Here is a 26442-nt window from a genome sequence, read left to right on the forward strand (position 1 = left end):
TTTGAAAGATCGCCATGCAAGTGCCGGCCTCTGTGGCCGAGCGGTTCTAGGCGCTTGAGTCCAGAACCGCGCTGCTGCTACGGTCGCAGGTTCGAATCCTGCCTGGGGCATGGATGTATGTGATGTCCTTAGGTTAGTTAGGTTTAAGTAGTTCTAAGTCTAGGAGACTGATGACCTCCGATGTTAAGTCCCATAGTGCTTAGAGCCATTTGAACCATCACCATGCAAGTGTAGCCGTGGACGGACTCCACTTAATATTTACAAAAAATTATGAGTGTTGGCTTCAGTTTAGAATGGCACTTGCCCTCCAGCGCTCAGCATTTACCCTACATACAAATGTATTTCGAATACATTGATAGAAGGATCCTTTATTGTATGATTATATGATAGCGGAACAAACACTGGTAGCAGCTATTTCTGTAAAATATCTGGGAGTATGCGTACGGAACGATTTGAAGTGGAATGATCATATAAAATTAATTGTTGGTAAGGTGGGTGCCAGGTTGACGTTCATTGGGAGAGTCCTTAGAAAATGTAGTCCATCAACAAAGGAGGTGGCTTACAAGACACTCGTTCGAACTATACTTGAGTATTGCTCATCAATGTGGGATCCGTACCAGGTCGGGTTGACAGAGGAGATAGAGAAGATCCAAAGAAGAGCGGCGCGTTTCGCCACAGGGTTATTTGGTAAAGGCGATAGCGTTACGGAGATGTTTATCAAACTCAAGTGGCAGACTCTGCAAGAGAGGCGCTCTGCATCGCGGTGTAGCTTCAGGTTTGGAGAGGGTGCGTTTCTAGATGAGGTATCGAATATATTGCTTCCCCCTACTTATACCTCCCGAGGAGATCACGAATGTAAAATTAGAGAGATTCGAGCGCACACGGAGGCTTTGCGGCAGTCGTTCGTCCCGCGAACCATACGCGACTGGAACAGGAAAGTGAGGTAATGAAAGTGGCACGTAAAGTGCCCTCCGCCACGAACTTTTGGGTGGCTTGCGGAGTATAAATGTAGATGTAGACAGTGCCTGCCGAGTAATCCCCACAGTTGCCGCTCTCCGCACCCGTGCCCTGCCTATTGCGGATCTAGCGGTCACGTTATTTTGCGCGGACTCTACTAACCGTACAGCATATACAGTGCAACAAACAGAGCGGAACACTCTTTAAAATGACTAAATAGTACTGTCTGGAATCTAAGTTAGCTGTTTACTGGCTACAGCTCGAGTGGTTTCTCGAATAGCTACTTGTGTGTGCGCAGCTCCGCCGGCAGAGACGGAAGCGCCTCCGCGGGCCCAGAAGGAGCCGCCATCGCCGTTCCTGAGGGGCCTTCCTGAGCCGCTGCCCGAGCACCAGCTGCCCGCTGTCCAGGAGCTGCGCCGCTGGCTGAACACGCAGCCGCACCTGCCGCCGCTAACAGGTCTGTACCCTCGCCCACCCACGTCCTGTGGCAAAGTCAGACACTGACAGAGAAACTATCACGTCACACCAACGACCAACTCCAGGAAAATTAAGTTCTTATGAGGGGTACTCATAAAGTGTTAATCAACACCTCGAATGTATCTAACTGGGACCATGAATTCTAGTGATGACGCAAGTCCTTCTCCTAATGTTCACCCTTCAATGTGGCACTGTTCTCAGCGACAGTAGACTTGACGGAGTACTTGGTTGTAAGAATCTGAGTTTTCGCTGTTCAGGAAACGTTCCACCTCGAGAACGACCACGTCGTCACTCTGGAGATGCTGCCACGGAATGGTTTGTTAAGAGGGGTAGGACGTTAAACGGGCCGTCTTGGAGCAGGAGAGACACCACAAGACTTTTTAATTACCACTAGCTATACGTTTACGAATAAATTCACAAAACTTTGTCAGCATGACCAGGAAGGATTCAGAATTCACATTCATAGCAGTGGAAGGTAGATTAAAACAGAAGAAACTGCAAAAAGGTGGGAATTTAAGGAGATGGGACCTGCATAAACTGAAAGAACCAGAGGTTGTAGAGAGTTTCAGGGAGAGCATAAGGGAACAATTGACAGGAATGGGGGAAAGAAATACAGTAGAAGAAGAATGGGTAGCTTTGAGGGATGAAATAGTGAAGGCAGCAGAGGATCAAGTAGGTAAAAAGACGAGGGCTAGTAGAAACCCTTGGGCAACAGAAGAAATATTGAATTCAATTGATGAAAGGAGAAAATATAAAAACGCAGTAAATGAAGCAGGCAAAAAGGAATACAAACGACTCAAAAATGATATCGACAGGAAGTGCAAAATGGCTAAGCAGGGATGGCTAGAGGACAACTGTAAGGATGTAGAGGCTTATCTCACTAGGTGTAAGTTAGATACTGCCAACAGGAAAATTAAAGAGACCTTTGGAGAAAGGAGAACCACTTCCATGAATATCAAGAGCTTTGAAGCAAAAAAGGGAAAGCAGAAAGATGGAAGGAGTATATAGAGGGCCTATACAAGGGCGATGTACTTGAGGACAATATTATGGAAATGGAAGAGGATGTAGATGAAGATGAAACGGAAGATATGATATTGCGTGAGGAGTTTGACAGAGCACTCAAAGACCTGAGTCGAAACAAGGCCCCGGGAGTAGACAACAATCCATTAGAACTACTGACGACCTTGGGAGAGTCAGTCCTGAGAAAACTCTACCATCTGGTGAGCAAGATGTATAAGACAGGCGAAATACCCTCAGACTTCAAGAAGAATATAATAATCCCAATCGCAAAGAAAGCAGGTGTTGACAGATGTGAAAATTACCGAATTATCAGTTTAATAAGTCACAGGTGCAAAATACTAACGCGAATTCTTTACAGACGAATGGAAAAACTGGTAGAAGTCGACGTCGGGGAAGATCAGTTTGGATTCCGTAGAAATGTTGGAACACGTGAGGCAATACTGACCCTACGACTTATCTTAGAAGAAAGATTAAGGAAAAGCAAACCTACGTTTCTGGGATTTGTAGACTTAGAGAAAACTTTTGACAATGTTGTTTGGAATACTCTCTTTGAAATTCTGAAGGTGGTAGGGGTAACATACAGAGAGTGAAAGGCTATTTACAATTTGTACAGAAAGCAGATGGCAGTTATACGAGTCGAGGGGTATGAAAGGGAAGCAGTGGTTGGGAAGGGAGTGAGACAGGGTTGTAGCCTATCCCCGATGTTATTCAATCTGTATATTGAGCAAACAATAAAGGAAACAAAATAAAAATTCGGAGTAGGTATTAAAATCCATGGAGAAGAAATATAAACTTTGAGGTTCGCCGATGACATTGTAATTCTGTCAGAGACAGCAAAGGACTTGCAAGAGCAGTTGAATGGAATGGACAGTGCCTTGAAAGGAGGATATAAGATGAACATCAACAAAAGCAAAACGAGGATAATGGAATGTAGTCGAATTAAGTCGGGTGATGCTGAGGGAATTAGATTAGGAAATGACACACTTAAAGTAGTAAAGGAGTTTTGCTATTTGGGGAGCAAAATAACTGATGATGGTCGAAGTAGAGAGGATATAAAATGTAGACTGGCAATGGCAAGGAAAGCGTTTCTTAAGAAGAGAAATTTGTTAACATCGAGTATAAATTTAAGTGTCAGGAAGTCGTTTCTCAAGGTATTTGTATGGAGTGTAGCCATGTATGGGAGTGAAACGTGGACGATAAATAGCTTAGACAAGAAGAGAATAGAAGCTTTCGAAATGTGGTGCTACAGAAGAATGCTGAAGATTAGATGGGTTGATCACATAACTAATGAGGAGGTATTGAATAGAATTGGGGAGAAGAGTAGCTTGTAGCACAACTTGACTAGAAGAAGGGATCGGTTGGTAGGACATGTTCTGAGGCATCAAGGGATCACCAATTTAGTATTGGAGGGTAGCATGAAGGGTAAAAATCGTAGAGCGAGACCAAGAGATGAATACACTAAGTAGATTCAGAAGGATGTAGGCTGCAGTAGGTACTGGGAGATGAAGAAGCTTGCACAGGATAGAGTAGCATGTCGAGCTGCATCAAACCAGTCTCAGGACTGAAGACCACAACAACAACAGCAGTGGAAGTTCAAAAACATAACAAAATTAATTTTGTTTTACATGTGAAAATTCATCATTTTTTCACTTATCACTGGCTGCGTTTGTTGCAGTATGTACACGTTTCTTCATAAGTAAGAGAGATTGTTCGATAAATTTTGCACAGCATACAAACCATACTTACAGGTGTATGAAGCTCTAGAGTCTAGAAATTATTTAATTTATAAAAAAATGAAGGTGCTGTTACATTTTAAACTTCATGTTTAGGAAAAACTCAAATTTATAGTTAATTATCTCAATTGTTACCACAGTTTTCAATAGATTTGGAAAATTCTAGAGTTTAATACACCTGTAAGAATGGTTTGTATGCTGTGCAAAATTCATCGAAGAATCTCCCTTACTTATGACGAAAAGTGTACCTATAGCAACAAATGCAGCCAATGGTAAGTGAGAAAAGGTCAAATTTCAAATGTAAAAAAAAAATTCTTATATTTTTGAACTTCCACTGGTATAAGTGTAAATCCTGAATTCATTCTGGTCATTTTGGCAAAGTTTTATGAATTTATTCGTAAAAGTATAGACAGTGGAAATTAAAATGTCCTCTGGTGCCTCTCCTGCTCCAAGTCGTCGCGTTTGACGTCCTACCCCCCACCTTAATGCCAAAGAAGCAGCACGTGTGACTGTTCTCCAGAATAAACGGGGGTCTTGTCATGGAGCAAAATTCCTATCTATCGAATTGATACGAAACCCTAAAGTACCCTACACAACCACCAATTGACCGGCCGACAAATTGGACGCGTGTGGAGTTTTAGCCAGCAAACCGACTGACTTTTGCTGTCGACTGTCGGTAGGAAATGAGTACCCGGCAAGCAGCCCCCCTCCATACCACACCTCACCCCCCGACAAATTGTGCTGTGTAGAGATGTCGTGCCAACTGACCGGCAAAAGTTCACCTTCTGTCACCGCGAGCTGCATTAAATGCTAGTCTCATACACATGACACTGTGAAGGGGACAAAACTTTAATGACAGTTCCTGGAGACATTTATGACTTGCAGATGTATGTGGGACACGTCATGTCAAGAATATACCAATAGGTGTGCAAGAAATGAAGCACTTGTTTCATTTTTTTAACGAATCCATAATGTTTTCATGTGGCACACAGACTAGAACATACAGGGTGAGTCAGGAGGAAAGGTACGACGGTGAGTGAAATGAAAACCTTAAATTTGTAATAACAAATCCCCAATTTCACTCCGTTATCATGTAACTTGGTAATCGTGCTACAAACAGCGTGCAGAATGGCCTGTAGGTGGCAGCATTCTGCGGATGCACATATACCGTCGCAGTATCAGTATAAAGATGGCCGCCCCACTTGCGACTTTCACCAGGGAAGGACAGCGTTCTGTTGAAATTCATCGACGAATGAAGGTTCAGTAGCGTGATGCATGTTTGCCACAGCCGTAAGTCTACGAATGGAGTAGGAAATTCGCAAATGGTGTGACTTCAGTGGAAGATGCTCCTCGTCCAGGTCAGGCACAACGAGTTGTGACTCCACAGAACATTGCAGCAGTTGAAGCCATAGTGAAGGAAAACCGCCGAGTGACACTGAATGACTCAAAGACGCAATGGGAGGAAAGAAGTTCCATTCTGATGAAGAGGTACGCCACGTGGTGCATGAGTGGTTGCGCGGACTAGCAAAAGAATTTTTTTCTAAAGGAATTTATGCAATTACGCTACAATAGTGTAGGTTCAGCAGAGTGAGTGATTGCACCAGTTTACGTTTCGGAACCTGTGGAAATAGGTTCCGAGAGCTCTGTAGGGCAAATAGGCAAGCGAAACTCGTCCTGCACGTGGTGATATTATTATTCGCCCAAGTGAGGTGCTGATACAATGGTGCATCCAAGTTCTTGTGATGCCGTCTTGGGAGACTGTCGAGAAGTATGGAGGACATTTTTTCACGGAATTCAGGAGCAACTAATTTCTGATGGGGTGCTAAAATTTCTTTGGCGCTCTTCACATTTATTTTAAGTATCAAATTTTGTGCTCACCTGAACGCTGAATACCAGCTGGAGGATTGAAATGTTGATATTCTGCGGCTCTGGTACTAAGGCTGGAGTTAACAACTCGTCGACGGAGAGGATACTGTGAAGAGATGCGCATCTTCGGATTGGGGAAGGAAATCGAAGTGTTAAGAGGACACGTCTAGGCATTTGCCTCACTCGATTCAGGTAACCTCTAAGAAATCTAAATCGGGGTTCCCGAACAGATACTCGTATTTGAACAGTGATGCTTCCAAATGCGATGACGACACGCCATCTAACCCTGGTGCGGGAGTGAATAGAATGGAGTTAGCACTCTGGAAGTACTGTCAGAATTCGTAATTTCTTTGCGCTTTCCAGGTCTGTAGTGCACCTCGCTAACGCGCTATTGTACAGTGGTTCTCGACTTAGAGATAACCGGTTTCAGTTAAGTTCTAAAAGAAATCCATTGAATTTTGATTACATGATAAATCATACAAATCTAAAGGACGTCAGTTCAACCGTATACCTAGGGATAACACATATTAACAACTTAAATTGGAACGCTGTGGGTAAGGTGAACAAAAGCCTGCGTTTTATTGTCAGATTGCCAGAACAGAAGATGCAACATATCCACTAAAGGACTGCTTGCACTACGCTTGACCGTCCTCTGCTAGAGTACTGCTGTGCGTTTCGCAATTTCACTTGAATGGAAGAGGGAATTTTTTCGAAGCTGCTCACCATAATTGAAAATTATATTTACCGATAAGATTACAATATGAGGCACTCAATAAAATCAAAACGGCACCTAGCTGGGTGGCGCAGTGGTTAGCACACTGGACTCGCAAACGGGAGGACGACGGTTCAAAACCGCGTCCGGCCACCCTGATATAGGTTTTTCGTGATTTCCCTAAATCGCTTCAGGCAAATGCGAGGATGATTCCTTTGAAAGGGCACGGCCGACTTCCTTCCCTATCCGATGGAAATGAAGACCTTGCCGTTTGGTCCCCTCCCCCAATCAACCAACCAAAACAAAAAAAGCCGGCCTTTGTGGCCGATCGGTTCTAGGCGCTTCAGTCTGGAACCGCGCGACAGCTACGGTCGCAGGTTCGAATCCTGCCTCGGGCATGGATGTGTGTGATGTCCTTAGGTTAGTTAGGTTTAAGTAGTTCTAAGTTCTAGGGGCTGATGACCTCAGATGTTAAGTCCCATAGTGCTCAGAGCCATTTGAACCAAAACAAAAAAGTAGGTATCCCGTATATGCATTTTAGTCAACGTTTCATAAGTGTGTAGCTTGTGTTTACTTTCTGATATACACTGGCAGTCACGAAAAGATTTCTGGCCACGAGGGAACATTCCAGCAAGAATTGCAAGAGACACATAATTTATAATAAGGAACGTCGACTACTGCAGGTAATACTTGTATCAAATCAATAAGAAAGTCGCAGAATCGTTTAGAAAACAAAAGGAGAATAAAAGTTTAGATGCTAAGCTCCTACTTTTTGCTTCTCAGGTCACAACGCTGTCAACTAACCTATGACTTGAACATGGCAGCCAGGCCTCTGTATGTGGTATAAACTGTCTAAAGACTGTATCTACAAATGTCATTATTTGACATTCAACTAAGACAAACTGTATCAAAAGGACGAGATTTGATAGCTCACCATTGTGCCGTAGCATTGAAACGGTATACATTCATAGCACACAAGTTATAACATTAAAAACATCAAATACAGGAAGCCCTAACTACCTATATGTAGTTTCTAGTCACTTTATCATAACAAGTAGTAGCTAAAATTACGTGTTTACGAGAGATTATCAATTTTCCAATCCTTTTAAACAACTTATCTTCATATCACGTACTCTTTGATAAAGAATACCCACCAAATACATAGTTTAGCTCTACACGGTATGGCGGGTCCTGAGTTCTGCTTGCGACGTAAAACGATCACGTTTCTCACCACGAGACACAAACCGGACTTGCCACATTCTTTATTTCACGCTCCGCATTGCAGTGGAACGTAGAATTCCACGATGGGACGTCACGAGCTCCTCATCCACGTGCATTTCCGCATACCGTGGGAGAATGGCTTAAGCGTAGGCTGTGTACCGGAATCGGGTTACATTCCCTCACTTCCCTGATCATCAACAAGCCGTACGTGACACTAAACTACACACAAACACACACACACACAAACACACACACACACAATTAGAATCAGATACGTAGTTGGGACACGTTCCATGCAAACCGCCCACGTCATGGTTCAAATGGCTCTGAGCACTATTCGACTTAACTTCTGAGGTCATCAGTCGCCTAGAACTTAGAACTAATTAAACCTAACTAACCTAAGGACATCACACACATCCATGCCCGAGGCAGGATTCGAACCTGCGACCGCAGCGGTCACGCGGTTCCAGACTGAAGCGCCTTTAACCGCACGGCCACACCGGCCGCCCCCCCCCCCCCCCCACGTCATCTGCAAAGGCCTGCACCAGGCTTCTCTATGATAGCCCCTTTTCAGTCTATCTCAGTTAGAAAGTGTAATTTTTTTTCCCGGCTCGTGACATACGGATCATCCTACTTGCACGGGTCCCCAATTGCAGCACAGATTATTCTCTATCAAATATCTTCTCTGTGGAAAATAATGCGTATGGAACTGTCATCGGACAACAAACTTCCTCTTCAAATTTCTAGGTTCGCACTTTTTAATCGGAAAAATTTGTAAGCGACTGTGCTTATGTTGAACTAAACGTCCGCGAGGATGTGAAATTTGTTTATCTTGTATAATCTGTTAGTTACCACGAGCTTGCTTTATCGCTCGTCTAGCTTATCACTCACTGCTTGTATCTGGACTCCGAAATCCTGTTATCGCAAAACAATATACCAACACTGTTTCTGGTTTATCATGCAAACTCTCTGATATCGAGTTTGGAAACGCGATTTTAGCCACGGATTTTGCTTCCACAACTGAATTCGCCCCCATACAAAAGCTTTTGAAACCTGCTGAGGTTGTCAGGTTCCCACTAGCATTTAAAAATGTCAACCAACACGTACGGAGTGATTCTCTGTGCAGCGAAAGAGAAGAAGGAATATTAAACTGAGCGCGAAATCGTCCACCTTCTACATTCAACTCGAGAGCAACAGTTACATTGCTCACAAAAATCGAAACCGAATAGCTGGTTGCCAGAGGTCATTCGTGTCTAACTATGCAGATGATGTGACGATAGCCCGATGTTGGACTGCGAGTGAATGTGAGGCCAGGGATACCCGCCGTTATGGTTCAGGTCGACCTCGCCTGTGTACCGAAAGAGAGGATCACCGTATTGGGCAGTAAGCGAGTCGCAACACCTTCCCCCCTGTGGTTGTCATTCAAGAACAAGTAATGGGCTTCCTGAAACATTGTCTTCCAACCTGTGCCATTCATCACACACCAGCAGGAGAAAATTAGCGGATTACGGTCCTGTGCTTAAGGGTACCGTTAACACCACAATACAAACGGCTGCCTTTGCAATGGTGCCACGACTGGGAAGCATGGCATGCTGATGAACGGCGTTGCAATGTGTTCAGCGGTTAATCGTTGCTCATCACTACCCCGGATGTCCATAGTCGGCAAACAGGCGTGGACCTGGGCAGAGGTCACACACTTGAATTGTTTTGGAGAGGAACAGGCGTCATGGTGTGGGGGAGGAATATGTGAAAACTGCACGCAGTGGAATCTTCACCCAACCAGAAATCTGTGAATTTTACACCCAGTATACCTGGAATCTACCTGCTCACTACGTCACAGTCTACCTCTACCCCGAGCCCTCGCTCACTCCCTCACTACGCCCACAGTGGGATGTTTCGGAATCCACACTGTTTGACATGGAGCAGGTGTTTTTCTTCTGGACACATCATTACGTTTGAGCTCAGAATATATGCTAAGATTTTACAACAAACGGATCTCAAGGACACTGAACGTTAATTTTTGGGTTCACGTCTGTACTTTCCTCCAACTACTGGCATTGTTTTCTCTTCGAGCCGTGTGGACGCCACCATGTAAACAAAATGTTCTACTGCTGGAAGAAGAACAAGAGCGCCACTAATAATCCGCTTAAGATATTCCCTCTGACATAAGCATATGGCACTGGTTTTAAAGCTTATATCATACCTCTCATTCTTTTATGTCGCATACTCTGTCCCAACAAGAGAAATTGTTATGCATTGTCAGCTGAAAACGTTTTTTTTTCCTTTTTTACTAAGTTATGACGTTACGTACGTTGTGATAAACACTCCGTTCTTTTAAAGTTCATCTTACTTAATACACAATTTTACAGTGCTCATGTATTTTCCCCTTCGCAACAACGACAATTATATGCAGAATTATCGTTAGCCTCACATAATGCTCGCACCACTGCAAAGATGAGTAATTTAGATATTAGTGTCAGTAGTGTTGAGAAACAGCTGAAATCGCTAAAATTCAACAAAGTTTCAGGACTCGATGGAATCATTATCATATTCTACAGCAGATTTCCATCTGAGTTAGCGCCTCTTTTCACCATAATTTGTCGTAGACTCCTCGGACGAAAAATAGTGCCCAATAGTTGGAAGAAAGCACAGGTCACACCCGTCTACAAGAAGCGTACAGACGTGAACCACGACATCCTTGAGATCCATTTGCTGTAGAATCTTAGCACGCATGTTGAGCTCAAACGTAGTGAGGTGTGTAGAAGAAAAAGACCTTCTTCATGTCAAACAGTGTGAATTCCGACAACATCACCAATGTGGAACTCAACATGCTTTTTTTTCATATGACTTCCGGAAAGGCATAGATCAAGGCACTTAGGTAGATACAGTGTTTCTCGATTTCCTAAAAGCATTTGACTCAGTACCACATCTGCAATTACTATCAAAAGTACGATCGTATCAAGCGAAATTAGTAATTGGATTGAGGGTTTTTTGGTAGGGAGGAAGCGGCAATTTATCTTGGATAGAGAGTCGTCGATATATGTAGAGGTAACTTCAGGTGTGTCCCAGGAAAGTGTGTTGGGTCGTTTGCTGTTCACGTTGAATACTAATGACCTTGGGGAACTATATCAATAATAATCTCAGACTTTTTGCAGATGGTGAAGTCACGTCTAATGAAGTATGGTAAGAACGAAGCTGTACAAATATCCCGTTAGAACTTGATAAGATTTCCAAGTGATGAAAAGATAGGCAAATTGTTTTAAATGTCCTGAAATGTAACATCGTGCCTTCACAATCGAAAACAACTTGGTATCCTATGACTACAATATCAAAGAGTCGTAACTGGTATTGGTCAACTCATACAAATACCTAGGCGTAGCAATTTGTAGGGATATGAAATGTAACGACCTCATAGACTCAGCAGATTCCACACTTTGGTTAATAGGTAGAATATTAGGGGAATGCAGTCCGTTGACAAAGGACATTGCTTGTAACAAAATGGTGTGGCCCGTCCTAGAATATTGCTCAAGTGTGTGGGATCCATACCAAATTGAGTAACAGGAGATATTGAACCCATACAGAGAACGGCAACACTAACAGTCACAGGTTTGTTTGACCCATGGAAGAATATCACAGAGATTCTGAGAAAATTTAACTAGCAGACGGTCGAAGATCAAGCAAATTATCCCGAGAAAGCCTCCTCCATAAATTTCAAGAACCAGCTCTAAATAATAACTCCAAGAATATACTAAAACCCGCCCTACGCATCGGTCCAGTAGGGATAGCGTGGACGAGTTCAGACTAATTAAAGCGACCTCTGAGCCGCTTCAGCGATCATTCTTCCCGTGATCGATAAATGGATAAAACGTTAAAAAAACCTTAATAACTGCTACAATCTGGAGTACCCTCTGTCGTGCACTTCACAGCAGTTTGCACAGCATTAGTGTAGACATACACTCCTGGAAATTGAAATAAGAACACTGTGAATTCATTGTCCCAGGAAGGGGAAACTTTATTGACACATTCCTGGGGTCAGATACATCACATGATCACACTGACAGAACCACAGGCACATAGACACAGGCAACAGAGCATGCACAATGTCGGCACTAGTACAGTGTATATCCACCTTTCGCAGCAATGCAGGCTGCTATTCTCCCATGGAGACGATCGTAGAGATGCTGGATGTAGTCCTGTGGAACGGCTTGCCATGCCATTTCCACCTGGCGCCTCAGTTGGACCAGCGTTCGTGCTGGACGTGCAGACCGCGTGAGACGACGCTTCATCCAGTCCCAAACATGCTCAAGGGGGGACAGATCCGGAGATCTTGCTGGCCAGGGTAGTTGACTTACACCTTCTAGAGCACGTTGGGTGGCACGGGATACATGCGGACGTGCATTGTCCTGTTGGAACAGCAAGTTCCCTTGCCGGTCTAGGAATGGTAGAACGATGGGTTCGATGACGGTTTGGATGTACCGTGCACTATTCAGTGTCCCCTCGACGATCACCAGTGGTGTACGGCCAGTGTAGGAGATCGCTCCCCACACCATGATGCCGGGTGTTGGCCCTGTGTGCCTCGGTCGTATGCAGTCCTGATTGTGGCGCTCACCTGCACGGCGCCAAATACGCATACGACCATCATTGGCACCAAGGCAGAAGCGACTCTCATCGCTGAAGACAACACGTCTCCATTCGTCCCTCCATTCACGCCTGTCGCGACACCACTGGAGGCGGGCTGCACGATGTTGGGGCGTGAGCGGAAGACGGCCTAACGGTGTGCGGGACCGTAGCCCAGCTTCATGGAGACGGTTGCGAATGGTCCTCGCCGATACCCCAGGAGCAACAGTGTCCCTAATTTGCTGGGAAGTGGCGGTGTGGTCCCCTACGGCACTGCGTAGGATCCTACGGTCTTGGCGTGCATCCGTGCGTCGCTGCGGTCCGGTCCCAGGTCGACGGGCACGTGCACCTTCCGCCGACCACTGGCGACAACATCGATGTACTGTGGAGACCTCACGCCCCACGTGTTGAGCAATTCGGCGGTACGTCCACCCGGCCTCCCGCATGCCCACTATACGCCCTCGCTCAAAGTCCGTCAACTGCACATACGGTTCACGTCCACGCTGTCGCGGCATGCTACCAGTGTTAAAGACTGCGATGGAGCTCCGTATACCACGGCAAACTGGCTGACACTGACGGCGGCGGTGCACAAATGCTGCGCAGCTAGCGCCATTCGACGGCCAACACCGCGGTTCCTGGTGTGTGCGCTGTGCCGTGCGTGTGATCATTGCTTGTACAGCCCTCTCGCAGTGTCCGGAGCAAGTATGGTGGGTCTGACACACCGGTGTCAATGTGTTCTTTTTTCCATTTCCAGGAGTGTAGAATTATTGTTATAAAGAAAATTGTTTCATATTTTAAGCTACATACAGTGGACGCGTGCACGTAGTGCCAGCAGTGGAAGAGGCTGCGTACAACTCATGTCACCTATACCGGGCGAACACCACCGCTAAAATTTTGGAGGTTGTTCGGAATATTTTCTGGGTATTTTGTTGTAAGGGACCCGTAGTCTCTTATAGAGTAGTAATGTCAGTATGATTTACTTCGGTTGTTACCTGAATTATCTCTATTTCTGTGAAAATACGTCAATTACAGTGGAAAAGCCTGTAATACACAATCTTCAAAACATAGCAGCACGAAAAGATCCGGAAATTCGGGGGTTCATGTGTACAGAAGCTAAACCATTGTTATGTTACAGCCGTCGCTGCGAGAACAGCTGAGCATATCGTCGTTGTGGCGTTTTTCCATTGCATTCAGTTAAACCACAGACGGGACGCACATCAGCCGTTTCTTTCAGTAAAACTACCCGTACTGGTGTGTATCAGTGTTAATGTACAATTAAAAGAGCCGCAAAAAAACAAATCCGAGACAGAACTGAGTAATAATGAATACAAGCTTGAGGACCAGGAGTACAGTGGGCATAACTGTTGTCAACAGCAATTGCTGTGAGTGAATGGAACAGGTCTGCTTCCAAACAATACACAGAGCGCATATCGTCGACATTTTCATTGTTGTGCATATATTCGTAATCCAATACTGATACAACGTCCAAGAAATCAAACGAAATGTAATTATTTCTTAATGAACCAATGGGGACCACGGGTTCCTCATAACAAAATACTCGGAAAATACCCGAGAATAGCCTCCGAAATATTGTCCGTGGAATTCTTCTCCACCCTACATACACGCATAATTGCCTTTTTGTTAGAATCAGAATCTATCTTATGTACATTACAAGTACAGTATACTGATCCACAGGAACAGACCATATCGAGGAGAAGAGATACTACTTAAACAAGTGGCTGCAATTCGGTTTTAATGTTTACGATTGGTTTTTGAAGATGTGATCGAAAGCAAAAAGAAACTTATTGGATCCGACAGAAAATCAGGAAAATTGTATAGGCATTACAGTTCTTCTTCGAGCATCTCCAGTCCTGTTAATCAGCCCAACCGGTTAAGGGCCCTCGGATCTTCTAACTGCCAGGCAAGTTATGGAGTTGGGACGAGGGGATCAGTGGACTCTTCCCTGCCCTTTTCTGGCTGCAAATTTCATTAGGTACAGATTTTAGCGGGTGCAGTTTACAAGAGCCCCGGTCACAACTTCAGGTCACATCTGGTAGTGATTGAGGGAACTCTGACTGCATAATGGCACATTATGGGCATCGTGTATTCTCAAGTGATACCTCTCACGCAACAATATAGTGGTAGCAGTCTTCAAAAGGACAATACTCGCTTGCACATTGTAGATGCCTGTATCAACCGTCTGCGTCCCCAGTAGTGGAGCCGACTCGAACGGAACTACATCCTAGTGCCAGTATTCAGGATATCAAGTCCCAGTTACAACAGCTTTGTGCCAGCTTGCTTAGGTTATAAGATACAGTGGCTTTATGACACTCTTCCCTATCGAATCAGAGCATCTATGCAGACCAGACGGGATGACGTTTCGTACTGAGAAGTCGGCTTACACTGCCAAGTTCTTTGTAAACTTGATTCTGTTTTGTTATCAGGCATATTCTGTGACGGTGACTGGATATGTTATGTTATCCATCTTCTGACGGTGGCTGTATTCGCTAAAACATTTTTATGTTTAGTAAACAAATTTAAGAAGACAAATATATCATGTTGCTCACATAGTTCAATACTGTTGTAAAATAATTTTTCTGCGATTCAAGATTGTTTTAAATTCTATACAACTTCAAATAAACTAGTATCTTAATTTTTGTATGGGACATATTGTTGCAGAATTAAAATTTAAAATTGTTCCCATCCTCCGGTTCTGTATAACTTTTACAGGAGGTTTCGCTTGGTACGAGGCAAATGCTGGAACTGGTAACCCCTCACAAATATTCTCAACTGTGACTCCCTTTGCCCCACTGCCAGTTCGACTGAGAATTTTTTGTCTCTCCAATGGGCCATTACGAAAAACAGCCCGCTCTACCTACTGAATGAACAGTAAGCTCTGACAAAAGAAAGCCATCAGTACTGTTGTTGAGAGCTGACAGTAGGCTAGAATCGTATAAGACCTTGCTGAGCTTAGCCGATTTTAATAACTGAAAAGCTTGCATGATGGCCTCTGCCTCGGTGCTAAACAGTGACATTTCTGTGGCCGCGAGTATGACTAAATGTTTGGAGGTCAAGAAAAAAAATTCGCTATCCACATATAGTTATTTTCGAACTGTCAGTGAATGTTTTAATCCCATTCCGCCCCAGAATTTGCACATTTGTTTTAAAAACGTTAATAACGTCTGGCGCTTCCTTTCTTAGGAGATGATACATTTGGCCGAGCGCACCAACCTCGGTCAAAAAGTAAGATAACCAGGGTCCCGTAACCACGGTTTTAAGTACCTCTCGTATAAAATGTCGCTGTGGTACACCAACGCTAAATGCCGGTCAGCAAACCGTCGTCAGTCAACCATGAGTTTGCCCGCGGCTAACTACGTGTATCGCAATGGAAGGCAGTCTGTAGATCAAAGATGTTGACAGAGATATGAATTTGCACCAGACTGCCTATATGCATAAGTTTTCGAGACAATCGCTGGTGAGTGACGTCATTATCATTTGCTGTCACTTTCGTCAAAAAAGTAGAGTAGAAGTATGTTTAAAATAAATACTTCGCAGTTAGTCCATTCGTTTATGTTTGGCGAATTGAAAACAAAAGAAGAATACATTTTTCAAAGTACAAGATGGACATAACTTCTCGAATTGGTGCGGGAGAATGAAGCAGTTCTTCAAAATAAAAGATCTGACGGCTGCAGCATAAAAGCAGAGATGTACAGTGTCCCGTTTCGGTCATTATTTTTTGTGTGTGTTTTTCTCCGTACGGTTCGAATACCCACGTCATTTAAATACAAAATTCGTCAAATATATGCTAAGTAACACGTCTGTCATTTTTTATGAACATTCACGTGGTCTGCTGTCTAACTACATACAAAAATCCAGTTTTCACTGAAAACCAAAGTTCTTAATTACCGATCTTTTGTAAAAGTTAATAAAGGTGATGTAACTAAAGAAACTATATTTTTTAAAAAATCGTTTTGTGTTCTACACTTCCTTTAAACGATAGTAGAATATGCCCTTTGTTTAAAAATTTCATCCCACCTGCATTCGATTCCAGGGTCCTCAACCTGCGAGCAATCACGCTGTCACAGAACTACATTACTTTAAAAACATGTTATTTATTTTAGCATGTTAAACATGGTCGGCGAAATTAGTAGTGTATTTGCTCAAGATTTTTTGGCAGATGATTCGAACAGCTTCGGGACAGGTACATTTCAGTTTTGAACTTGACGTACCGTAAATATAAAAAATATTACAAAAATCCTATTGTTGTGTGGCGTCCTTGTTAGAGAAAAATAGGCAAGGTGGTCACACGTAGAGGCACAATTTAACCCTATTCCTGATAAATGTGATTCATAAATTAATAAACCTACTGCGGCCATCTTACGTATAGGGTGCGGTATCGGCGCCTTGAGTCTGTCTCAGCGCATCGAAACACGCCGCCATCTTAATACCTTACGCTTGTAAAACCCTGGCCATTTGGCGAAAATTGGCGTGAGCCATGGTCAGATTTAACCGCGTTGAACGCCCTCGTTTCCCTCTGACCGTGGTCGGTGCACCAGAATTTTGCGTTGAAGAGGTTTAAATGCCACATTTACCGCGGTCAACTTTTAATAGAGGTCGGTGGACTCCGTCGGTCGCGTAGGTGAAAAACGGGAATTTCGAATTCAAAATGGTTCAAATGGCTCTGAGCACTATGGGACTTAACATCTATGGTCATCAGTCCCCTAGAACTTAGAACTACTTAAACCTAACTAACCTAAGGACATCACACAACACCCAGTCATCACGAGGCAGAGAAAATCCCTGACCCCGCCGTGAATCGAACCCGGGAACCCGGGCGTGGGAAGCGAAGACGCTACCGCATGACCACGAGCTGCGGACCACAATTTCCAATTGCCGGTTAGTTCGGTGAACTGGGTAGTAGTGAAGCGTTCCTGTAATGGCCCTTGTAAACAATCAGACTTGTCTGTCAGATTCAGTGTTGGCTATCCACGGGTTTGTCAAACAAGAGCGCAGACGAACCAACCACGTTCGCCAAATTTAACCTCACTCTGGAAGCCGTTGTCACGCTGTGTGTATCATGTCACAAAGTATTTTGACTCTAGTGGGCTATGTACGAGATGCAATCCTGGATACAAACTTTCAATCTCCGAAATCTGCTCCTATTGCCAGATATCTCAAAATAATAGATGTCTGGCAAGCAACTGGCTATTGTTTAACAAACGCACACGTAGACAGTGAAGCTTATTTGTCAACTCGAGCGCCAATCAGAATTTCTCTCAAACACGTCAAACAGTCTACGTTCCACAAGACTAAAACGTCAAGCAAAGCTGCACACTGCCAAATATTTTGACAGACACGTGAAATTTGACAGACTGTTCGTTCGTTGCCAACGGCCTTTAAACCATGGTTACTAATAAGCACTGCGCTTTTTGTTACAATGAGAAACAGCGATTGGGCCGAGAACGCTTGTGTAATTGTGAAAATTGCCCGTATGAGTACATTAAGGATACACAGAAGAGTTTCGTGGAATGACTGAAGACTTTTGGCCAGGTAGAGCAATCGAACAACAATGAAATGAAATTTGAAATCATTGCAGACATGTATCTGTATCCTTAGCTAGATTTCGAAGCACCCACAGGTAGCAGGGCTAAAGCTTAGCTAGATTTCGAAGCACCCACAGGTAGCAGGGCTAAAGCTTTCCCCATGTGTGCGACAAAAGCTTTCCTGCAGTAGCAAAGTGCCCGGAAGTGTACAGCTACAGAAGTTCGCGTAGTTTTCTTTCCATTGCTGGTGACCCGAAAGACAATGGTGGCGAAGTCGCTTTACGGATCACAAACTATAGGGAATGTTTCCAGGAAACAACGGGCAAGATATTTGGACTGTGCGGAAGTTCCGTTCAGTTGCGTGTAAGAGTTACGACCCCGTAGCGAGCATAGCATTTCTGTGGGCTGGTTTTGTCTGCCTTTCGCGTTTCCTTTGCTGTCAGATGAAATTCATTTGCAGCACGCAGAATCTTTTCACACCTCACAATCAGTTGTACACTTTATATGAGGTAATGCTGAGTTCTGTCGACTAGTATTTGATCATTTCACAGACTGGTAGTCTCGATCACATTATTGAATCAAATGCAAATTGAGGTATTTGATCTGTAGTAGCTATACCATTGTGGATACAGTTATGTCGTTATTATGTTTTTATCTGAAGGCAGCAATCTTTGGCCTATGGTGATGTGCGCTACCATTTGGCTTCATATTCTACGTTATTCACTTTGTGCGTATATCTAGCATCGTTGAGTGCGGCGGAAAATATTGTAGCTTTATGAATCAGTAAATTAGGTTGCTTTGGCTGTCAAACTGTTCACCTTTAACTTCCGAAAGACATGTGATACAGTTCTCCGTTATTGTCTAATGAATAAAATGCAAGCGTAATTAATATCAGACCATTTTAGAGATAGAACTGAAGAGTCCGTATCAAACATTATGTTGTCCTAACGGAGAGAAATCTTCAAATGCAAAAGTAACTTTGGGGGTAACTAGTGGAGCGTTGAAAGGTCCATTTATACGCAATGATCAGCCATGTAAAGATAAATTCTCTCAATCCGGAATTTATAAATTAACATGCGCTCAGTGTCCTGTCTTACAATGGACAGACTGGCTGTATGTTAAGAACGAGATTTCAGGTGCATGTGATTGTTAAAAAAGGCGCAAGTAAAAATACTTCTTCGCTAGCTGAACACTTAAAAGCTAATGGACACATGGAACCTATATTAGAATCGTTCCAAATTTTGCATTGTGCAGCCCAGAGCAAAAACTTGACTTGGGTGGAGGAATTAGACATGCTCAGCGCTATGCAGGATCTCAACGACTAGTGTCCGACAGGACAGATATACCCTGTTCACTTGGCTATGCAGTATCGTACCACCTCGTTATATGCCTTGGTCAGGTAATTTTTCTTTAATCCTCTCGGCTCCCTTATTGACCGCCTCTTTCTACCGTATATTTCGTCAGTGATCACTGTTATGAAAGCTAATCCGCGAAGTACGTCGATAGTTCAAGATCCCTGACCGTCAAATCTCGAAACATTTTCCTATAACAATCGATACTGTTGTTGACATATAATCTTTTTTTTCTGTTCGTGCTTCTACGGAATGAGGATACTTTGGTTCAATGCAAGTTGAGGAGTGGAGAAAGAATGTCATAGCTTACACGTCTAGAGCGGTCGTGAGAGGTGGAATGTTTGCCTGCTTTACCGTCAGTACAGGCAACCAACGGATGCGTTCGCCTCGTGCCGTTGAGCAACTGTGGTGTAAATATGGTACACAACTAACAAGGGTTCTCGGAAACGAATTATAGAGACATTCATGTTTAAACACACTCCTTACATTATTTACTTCTCAACTGGCTAACACAAGCTTACTGTGTGTTGTGTGCCACTGCAAACAACGTTATTTTATAGAAATTAGTAGTCGAAACGAAAAAGAAGTGAAGGCATCCTCAAATAGTCTGATAATGGCAGCATGGTCATTAAAAACGTTGCAGGTGAGCTAAAAGTAATTTTTCATACTGTTAAACATAAAATCAGCTATGGAAATATAGATTTTGGAAAAACAATTATCAAAGGAGTTTTACATGGTTCTAATTTGGCTAAGATGATGACATGTGGTCGAACTAAGGCAGAAGCAATTGTGAAAAAGGTTTTGGCTCCAAGAAGTGTTCAGAACTTCAATGATGTCTTACCAGATCCAGCTAAATCAAGCAGCTTTTTCTCTATTGCAGCCGATGCCTCCAGCCACAAAAACAGACAGATGTTCCCTCTAATTGGGGGTATTTTGATCCTGAAACGGTAATAAGAAATACTTAAAGACTTCATAGAACAGACTAATGAGACAACTTATGGTGTGCACAGCTTGATCAAGTCTCCACTAAATTTTCATAATTAACATATAAATGTAAGTTACAGGAAGCATAGTTATGTGTTCAAACTGCTTGACGAAGACGACAAGCATTTTGTGAAACCAAACGCTTAGATCACACACTGCATAATGCAATAATATGTGCACGTGATGCATTAGATGTAGGTACTGAAATGCTAGCCTTGAAAATATATGGGTATTTGTCTTTATCACCCGTACTAAGAAAATGCTGAAATTTATTGCTATCGAATCTCCCTTAAAACTCCCATAAAATCTTTATCAGTAAACACTTCCGGGCTAAGTTGCCGTGGTCGATCTGTAGAAATTCTTCTCCCTGACGTTTCGTTCTCAACTACGGAGAACATCTTCCGAGGTGAGTCGACGACTGGCTGCTAGGAGCTGGGGCCGCCGCTTATATGGAGATCGTAGAGGGCGCCACCACACGTCACATGGCGTCGGTGTGTGGCTATCTCTGGCTATCGTCTGTTCTCTCGATTGCAGGCAATCGATTGTCACGTGACTGATGCAACGTCGACCGCCATATATTGTTCAATTTTAATCCTTCTTCTTTACGATTAAAATTGTATTGTTGTTTGTGGATTTCAATTGCCTCTCTATACATACGTGTATAATAGTGCGACGTCCTCGCTAGCACGCTTTTCTCACCAAATTTTATTTCGTGATCTCCATCTTCAAAAACATGTTCCGCTACTGCCAATTTGTCGATATGTCCCAAGCGACAGTTTCTTTTGTGCTCCGTCAACCGTGTATTGATGCTTCTTTTTGTAGTTCCTATGTAAACCCTGCCACAATTGCACGGAATTTTATATACCGCTGGGGTGGCTATGGGGTGACGAGCATCTTTTGTTGATCTTAGGCATTCACTAATTTTCTTAGTAGGTCTGAAAATAGTCTCCACCTGAAACTTGGCTAGTACTTTTCCAATGCGATCAGTGATGTTATGGATGAACGGAAGAAATACTTTTCCAGCTGATGGTTGTTGCTGTCTCCTATTTCTAGGCATTTTTCTACTTGGGTGAAGTGCTCGGTTATTCTCGTTTTTCGTATAACCATTTTTCGCAAAAAGCCATTCGTAAATGATTTAGTTCTTCTTGTAAGTAGCCTGGTTCACAAATATTATTGGCCCTATCCACTAGTGTTTTTATGACCCCCCTATTTTGCCTAGGGTGGTGGTTTGAGTTCTTATGGAGGTAGCGATCAGTATGTGTACCTTTCCTGTAGACCTTATGGCCTAAGGTCCCATCCGCCCGTTTTATTACTGATACATCCAAAAAGTTAAGTTGTCCGTTCTTCTCTTTTTCCATATTAAATTTGATCTTTGGCTTGATGCTATTTAAGTGCACCAGGAAATCATTCAAGTCTTCTTCCTCATGATTCCATATTACAAAGGTATCATCAACATACCGATACCACTTCGAGGGGCTTTTTTTGGCCGACTGCAGTGCTTGATGTTCAAAATATTCCATGAATAAATTCGCAATTGCGGGGCTTAGGGGGCTTCCCATGGCTACCCCATCAATCTGTTCATAAAATTCACCATTGTACTGAAAATAGGTCGAGGATAGACAGTGTTGGAACAAGGCCACTATATCAGTAGGGAACATATCGGCTATATGAGAGAGAGCTTCATCAACTGGAACCATAGTGAACAAAGACACTATATCAAAGCTGACAAGGATGTCATTAGGACTGACAGTAATTTCCCTCAATTTCTCAATGAAGTAGTTGAGAACGAAACGTCTGGGAGAAGAATTTCTACAGATCGACCACGGCAACTTAGCCCGGAAGTGTTTACTGATAAAGACGCCGGCCGTGAAAGCCTACATGGGATGATTCCCATAAAATCATTGACAGATGTTGCTCATCTCCCTTAAAACCATAATCAAATGTTGGGCGTCCTAGGAAACAGGTTTTCTTGCAGAAATACAAGGACAATGTGACGACATTTGGACCACCATGGACCAAGTTGGCGATCACTGTTGCGAGTTTCCTTGACGCCACAGCAGAGAGGTTAGCCGATTGTGGTGCGCTGTGTGGAGGCTTCGAGGAGAACGAATTTTGCTAGACCGCATTGCTCAGTGTTATACAGGTCTAGCTCTTGACAAGGTAGTATAAGCTGTCATCGACTACACAACATCAATTCTGGTTCACATAGCCGTTGATCTGAACAGCAGCCTGTAACATTTTTAAAGTGTTAAAACCGGTGGTTGTGCTCTGTCTTTGACGAGATAACGCTTGCCCAACATTTCGTCCACTCTGTCCTGACCTACATCTATTCGAAGTGGAGGGTTCAAAAATGGCTCTGAGCACTATGGGACTTAACTTCTGAGGTCATCAATCCCCTAGAACTTAGAACTACATAAACCTAACTAACCTAAGGACATCACACATATCCATGCCTGAGGCAGGATTCGAACCTGCGGCCGAAGCGGTCGCGCGGTTCCAGACTGTAGCGCCTAGAACCGCTCGGCCACCCGGGCCGGCGGAGTGGAGGGGTTTGCCTGTCTGTCTGCCCAGATCTTAAGCAGCACAGCACAAGGTATCCGTATCATTCAAGTTTAGTCCAGCTTGATGCCTAGACAGGTTAGAACAGTTGTTATACCAGAGGGGACAGCCCTGTGTCCAAAATTTTGCACCACGTATCACCTACAAGTTTAATCGTGTATTCTTCTTCGTGCCAACTATACCAGTGAAGAAATGGTCCTATCAGAGCACAAAAGAGTCGAATGTGCTCCCGCTTAAAAGACTCCTAGCTAGCCGCTGTGGCCGAGCGGTTCTAGGCGCTTCTGTCCGGAACCGCGCTGCTGCTACGGTCGCAGGTTCGAATCCTGCCTCGCGCATGGATGTGTGTGTTGTCCTTCGGTTAGTTAGGTTTAAGTAGTTCTAAGTCTAGGGGACTGATGACCTCAGATGTTAAGGCCCGTAGTGCTTAGAGCCATCTGAACCATTTTCTTAAGACTCCTGACTAAACAAAGAGATACCAGTTGCCTCACTATGACTGAAAAGTGGGGTACCAGCTGCGTCATTGTACGTTCATCAGCACCTTATAAATTTTCCCAAATATTTTGACATGGGAACATATTTGTGATCATTTTAAAGTGCAGCTCACTCCCACAAGCGCCCCCCACTGTAACTTGCTCAAACATAGCTGTAAATCGCTCATACCCATCCACAACCACTTGCCCAGTCTCAGTCACTCATTCGTCGCAACTTGTCATTATCTCATTGTGTCTCTGTAGCCGTCACTGCCTCTTGTCTCACAGCCACAGTGTCCATCGTTCTGTCAAATGGTTCAAATGGCTCTGAGCACTATGGGACTCAACATCTTAGGTCATAAGTCCCCTAGAACTTAGAACTACCTTAAACCTAACTAACCTAAGGACATCACACACACCCATGCCCGAGGCAGGATTCGAACCTGCGACCGTAGCAGTCCCGCGGTTCCGGACTGCAGCGCCAGAACCGCACGGCCACCGCGGTCGGCTCGTTCTGTCCAACTATTACAATCTCCAATCATTGTCACTGTCTCCCTCTTGCTCTCTTATTGTTGATATCTCATTTATTCCTTCCCACTGCTGTTCTCTCTTCTCATTCTCGTTATATATACATATATCTCTCCCTCGTTGCTATTGTTATTGACTCTGATCATTATCTCTCACCATCTTCCAATTTCTCCTTGTCGTTATTCCTCTCCCACTAGCACCATCTACTTCATTCTTTCTCTACCATTGTTCTGTCACTGTCAATTACACTATGTGATCTTGTTAGGCGTATTGTGCTGCCACCTACTGCCAGGTACTCCACATTAGCGATCTCAGTAGTCATTAGACATCGTGAGAGAGCAGACTGGGCGCTCTGCGGAACTCACGAACTTGGAACGTGATCAAATGATTGGATATCACTTGTGTCTTACGTCTGCACGCGAGGTTTCCACACTCCTGAACACCCCTCGGTCCACTGTTTCCGATTTGATAGTGAAGTGGGAACGTGAAGGGACACTTAACAGCACAAAAGCGTACAAGCCGACCTCGTCTGTTGACTGATAGAGGCCGTCGACAGTTGAAGGGGGTCGTAATGTGTAATAGGCAGACATCTATCCAGACCGTCACACAGGAATTCCAAACTGTATCAGGATCCACTGCAAGTACTGTGACAGTTTGGCGGAAGGTGAGAAAACTTGGATTGCTTGGTCGAGCGGCTACTCATCAGTCACACATCACGCTGCTAAATGCCAGACGACGCCTCGCTTGGTGTAAGGAGCGTAAACATTGGACGATTGAACGGAGGAAAAACGTTGTGTGAAGTGACGAATCACGGTACACAATGTGGCGATCCGGTGCAGCGTGTGAATGTGGTGAATGCCCGGTGAACGTCATCTGCCAGTGTGTGTAATGCCAACAATAAAATTCGGAGGCTGTGGTGTTATGGTGTGGTCGTGTATTTTATGGAGGGGGCTTGCACCACTTGTTTTCTTGAGTGACACTATCACATCAAGGCGTACATTGATGTTTTAAGCACCTTCTTGCTTCCCACTGCTGAAGATCAATTTGGGGATGGCGACTGCATCATTCAACATCATCGGGCACCTGTTCATAATGCACTGCCTGTGGCGGAGTCGTTACACGATAATAACATCCCTGTAATGGACTGACCTGCACGGAGTCGTGACCTGAATCCTATAGAACACCTCTGGGATGAAACGAAACCTCTGGGATGTTTTGGAACGCCGACTTGGTGCCAAGCCTCACCGACCATCGATATCTTTCCTCAGTGCAGCACACCGTGAAGAATGGGCTGCCACTCCCCAAGAAACCTTCCAGCACCTGAGTGAACGTATGCCTGCGAGAGTGCAAGCTGTCGTCAACGTTAAGGGTGGCCCAACACCAAATTGAATTCCAGCATTACCGATGGAGGGCGTCACGAACTTGTAAGTCATTTTCAGTATGGTGTCCGGATACTTCTGATCACATACTGTATGTTCTACTAACACCGCGTCCCTCTTTTTCTCCCACACTGCCAATTGTCCTTCGCTCTTTCTATACGACAACCACTGCCTATTCCCTTCCAGTATTTATTACTTTTCCGTCTCTTCTCCACTGCCACTGCCTCCTTCGCACCCATCACAAAAAAAATGCGAATACGTTCACAAGCCAAAATTTTTGGGAAAATTTTTCAAGGTGCTGAGGAGGGTATAATGAAGCAGCTAGAGATTCACTTTTCAGTGAGAGTCTTTTAAGGAGGACCATACGCGCCTTTTTTGTGCTCCGATAAGAGTATGTTTCCGCTGATTCCTTTTATTCCCAGCTACAGCAGGGCATGTCACTCATATGAAAAGAACTTTATGGGTCATTAAAATGTTGATAGTATACTTAAGCGGAATTGAAATTTTACACCTTAGATCGGATATTATGCGCGCAAACATTTTGCATGTGTTCCAGTACTGCAGCTTGGGGTTCCCAGATTCCTTCTAATAATAACTGAGACACTTTACAGCATACTTCTCCGCGCTAAGTCACTTTATAAATTACGTTTTCGCCTCACGCCTAATTTTAAATGCGTATTTTACATGTACGTAGGAACCGGATAAAAGATATTATCAAGAAAATTTTCAAGGTTGTTGAAATCGGGATCTTCAGCCGTTTGATGTGCTTACCTGTGTTGGAGTCCTCAGTTCGGTTTTAGTACCCAAGAACCATGTTTTCGGGGTGTTTCTCGATAATGGATAAAGATTTTTGAAAACGAGCAGATGACACTTCTAGATAAATCCCTGTAGAATACACCGCTAAAATTCGAGAAATTTGCTATGGTTATTTATTTAAATATCTGCTGCTGACGGTGAAAACATGGTGAAAAACGCTTTTTTCGGGTATTCTCAGGAACCGTCCAAGAACTAAATGGAGCCTCCA

The 26442-nt window shown here is 43.9% G+C and overlaps 1 protein-coding gene across 1 annotated transcript in view; it reads left to right on the top strand.

Annotated features, from left to right (window-relative positions):
- The window catches only part of LOC124712512 (retinol-binding protein pinta-like), a 304107-nt gene that overhangs the window by 75221 nt on the left and 202444 nt on the right, over nt 1–26442 (top strand). The window contains exon 2 of the mRNA XM_047242822.1: nt 1256–1414. Within this exon, the coding sequence (XP_047098778.1) occupies nt 1256–1414 (159 nt within the window). The remainder of the gene's footprint in view (nt 1–1255; nt 1415–26442) is intronic.

This window comes from Schistocerca piceifrons, chromosome 8 (genome assembly GCF_021461385.2).
Source record: "Schistocerca piceifrons isolate TAMUIC-IGC-003096 chromosome 8, iqSchPice1.1, whole genome shotgun sequence".
In the NCBI taxonomy this organism is placed as follows: Eukaryota; Metazoa; Arthropoda; class Insecta; order Orthoptera; family Acrididae; genus Schistocerca; species Schistocerca piceifrons.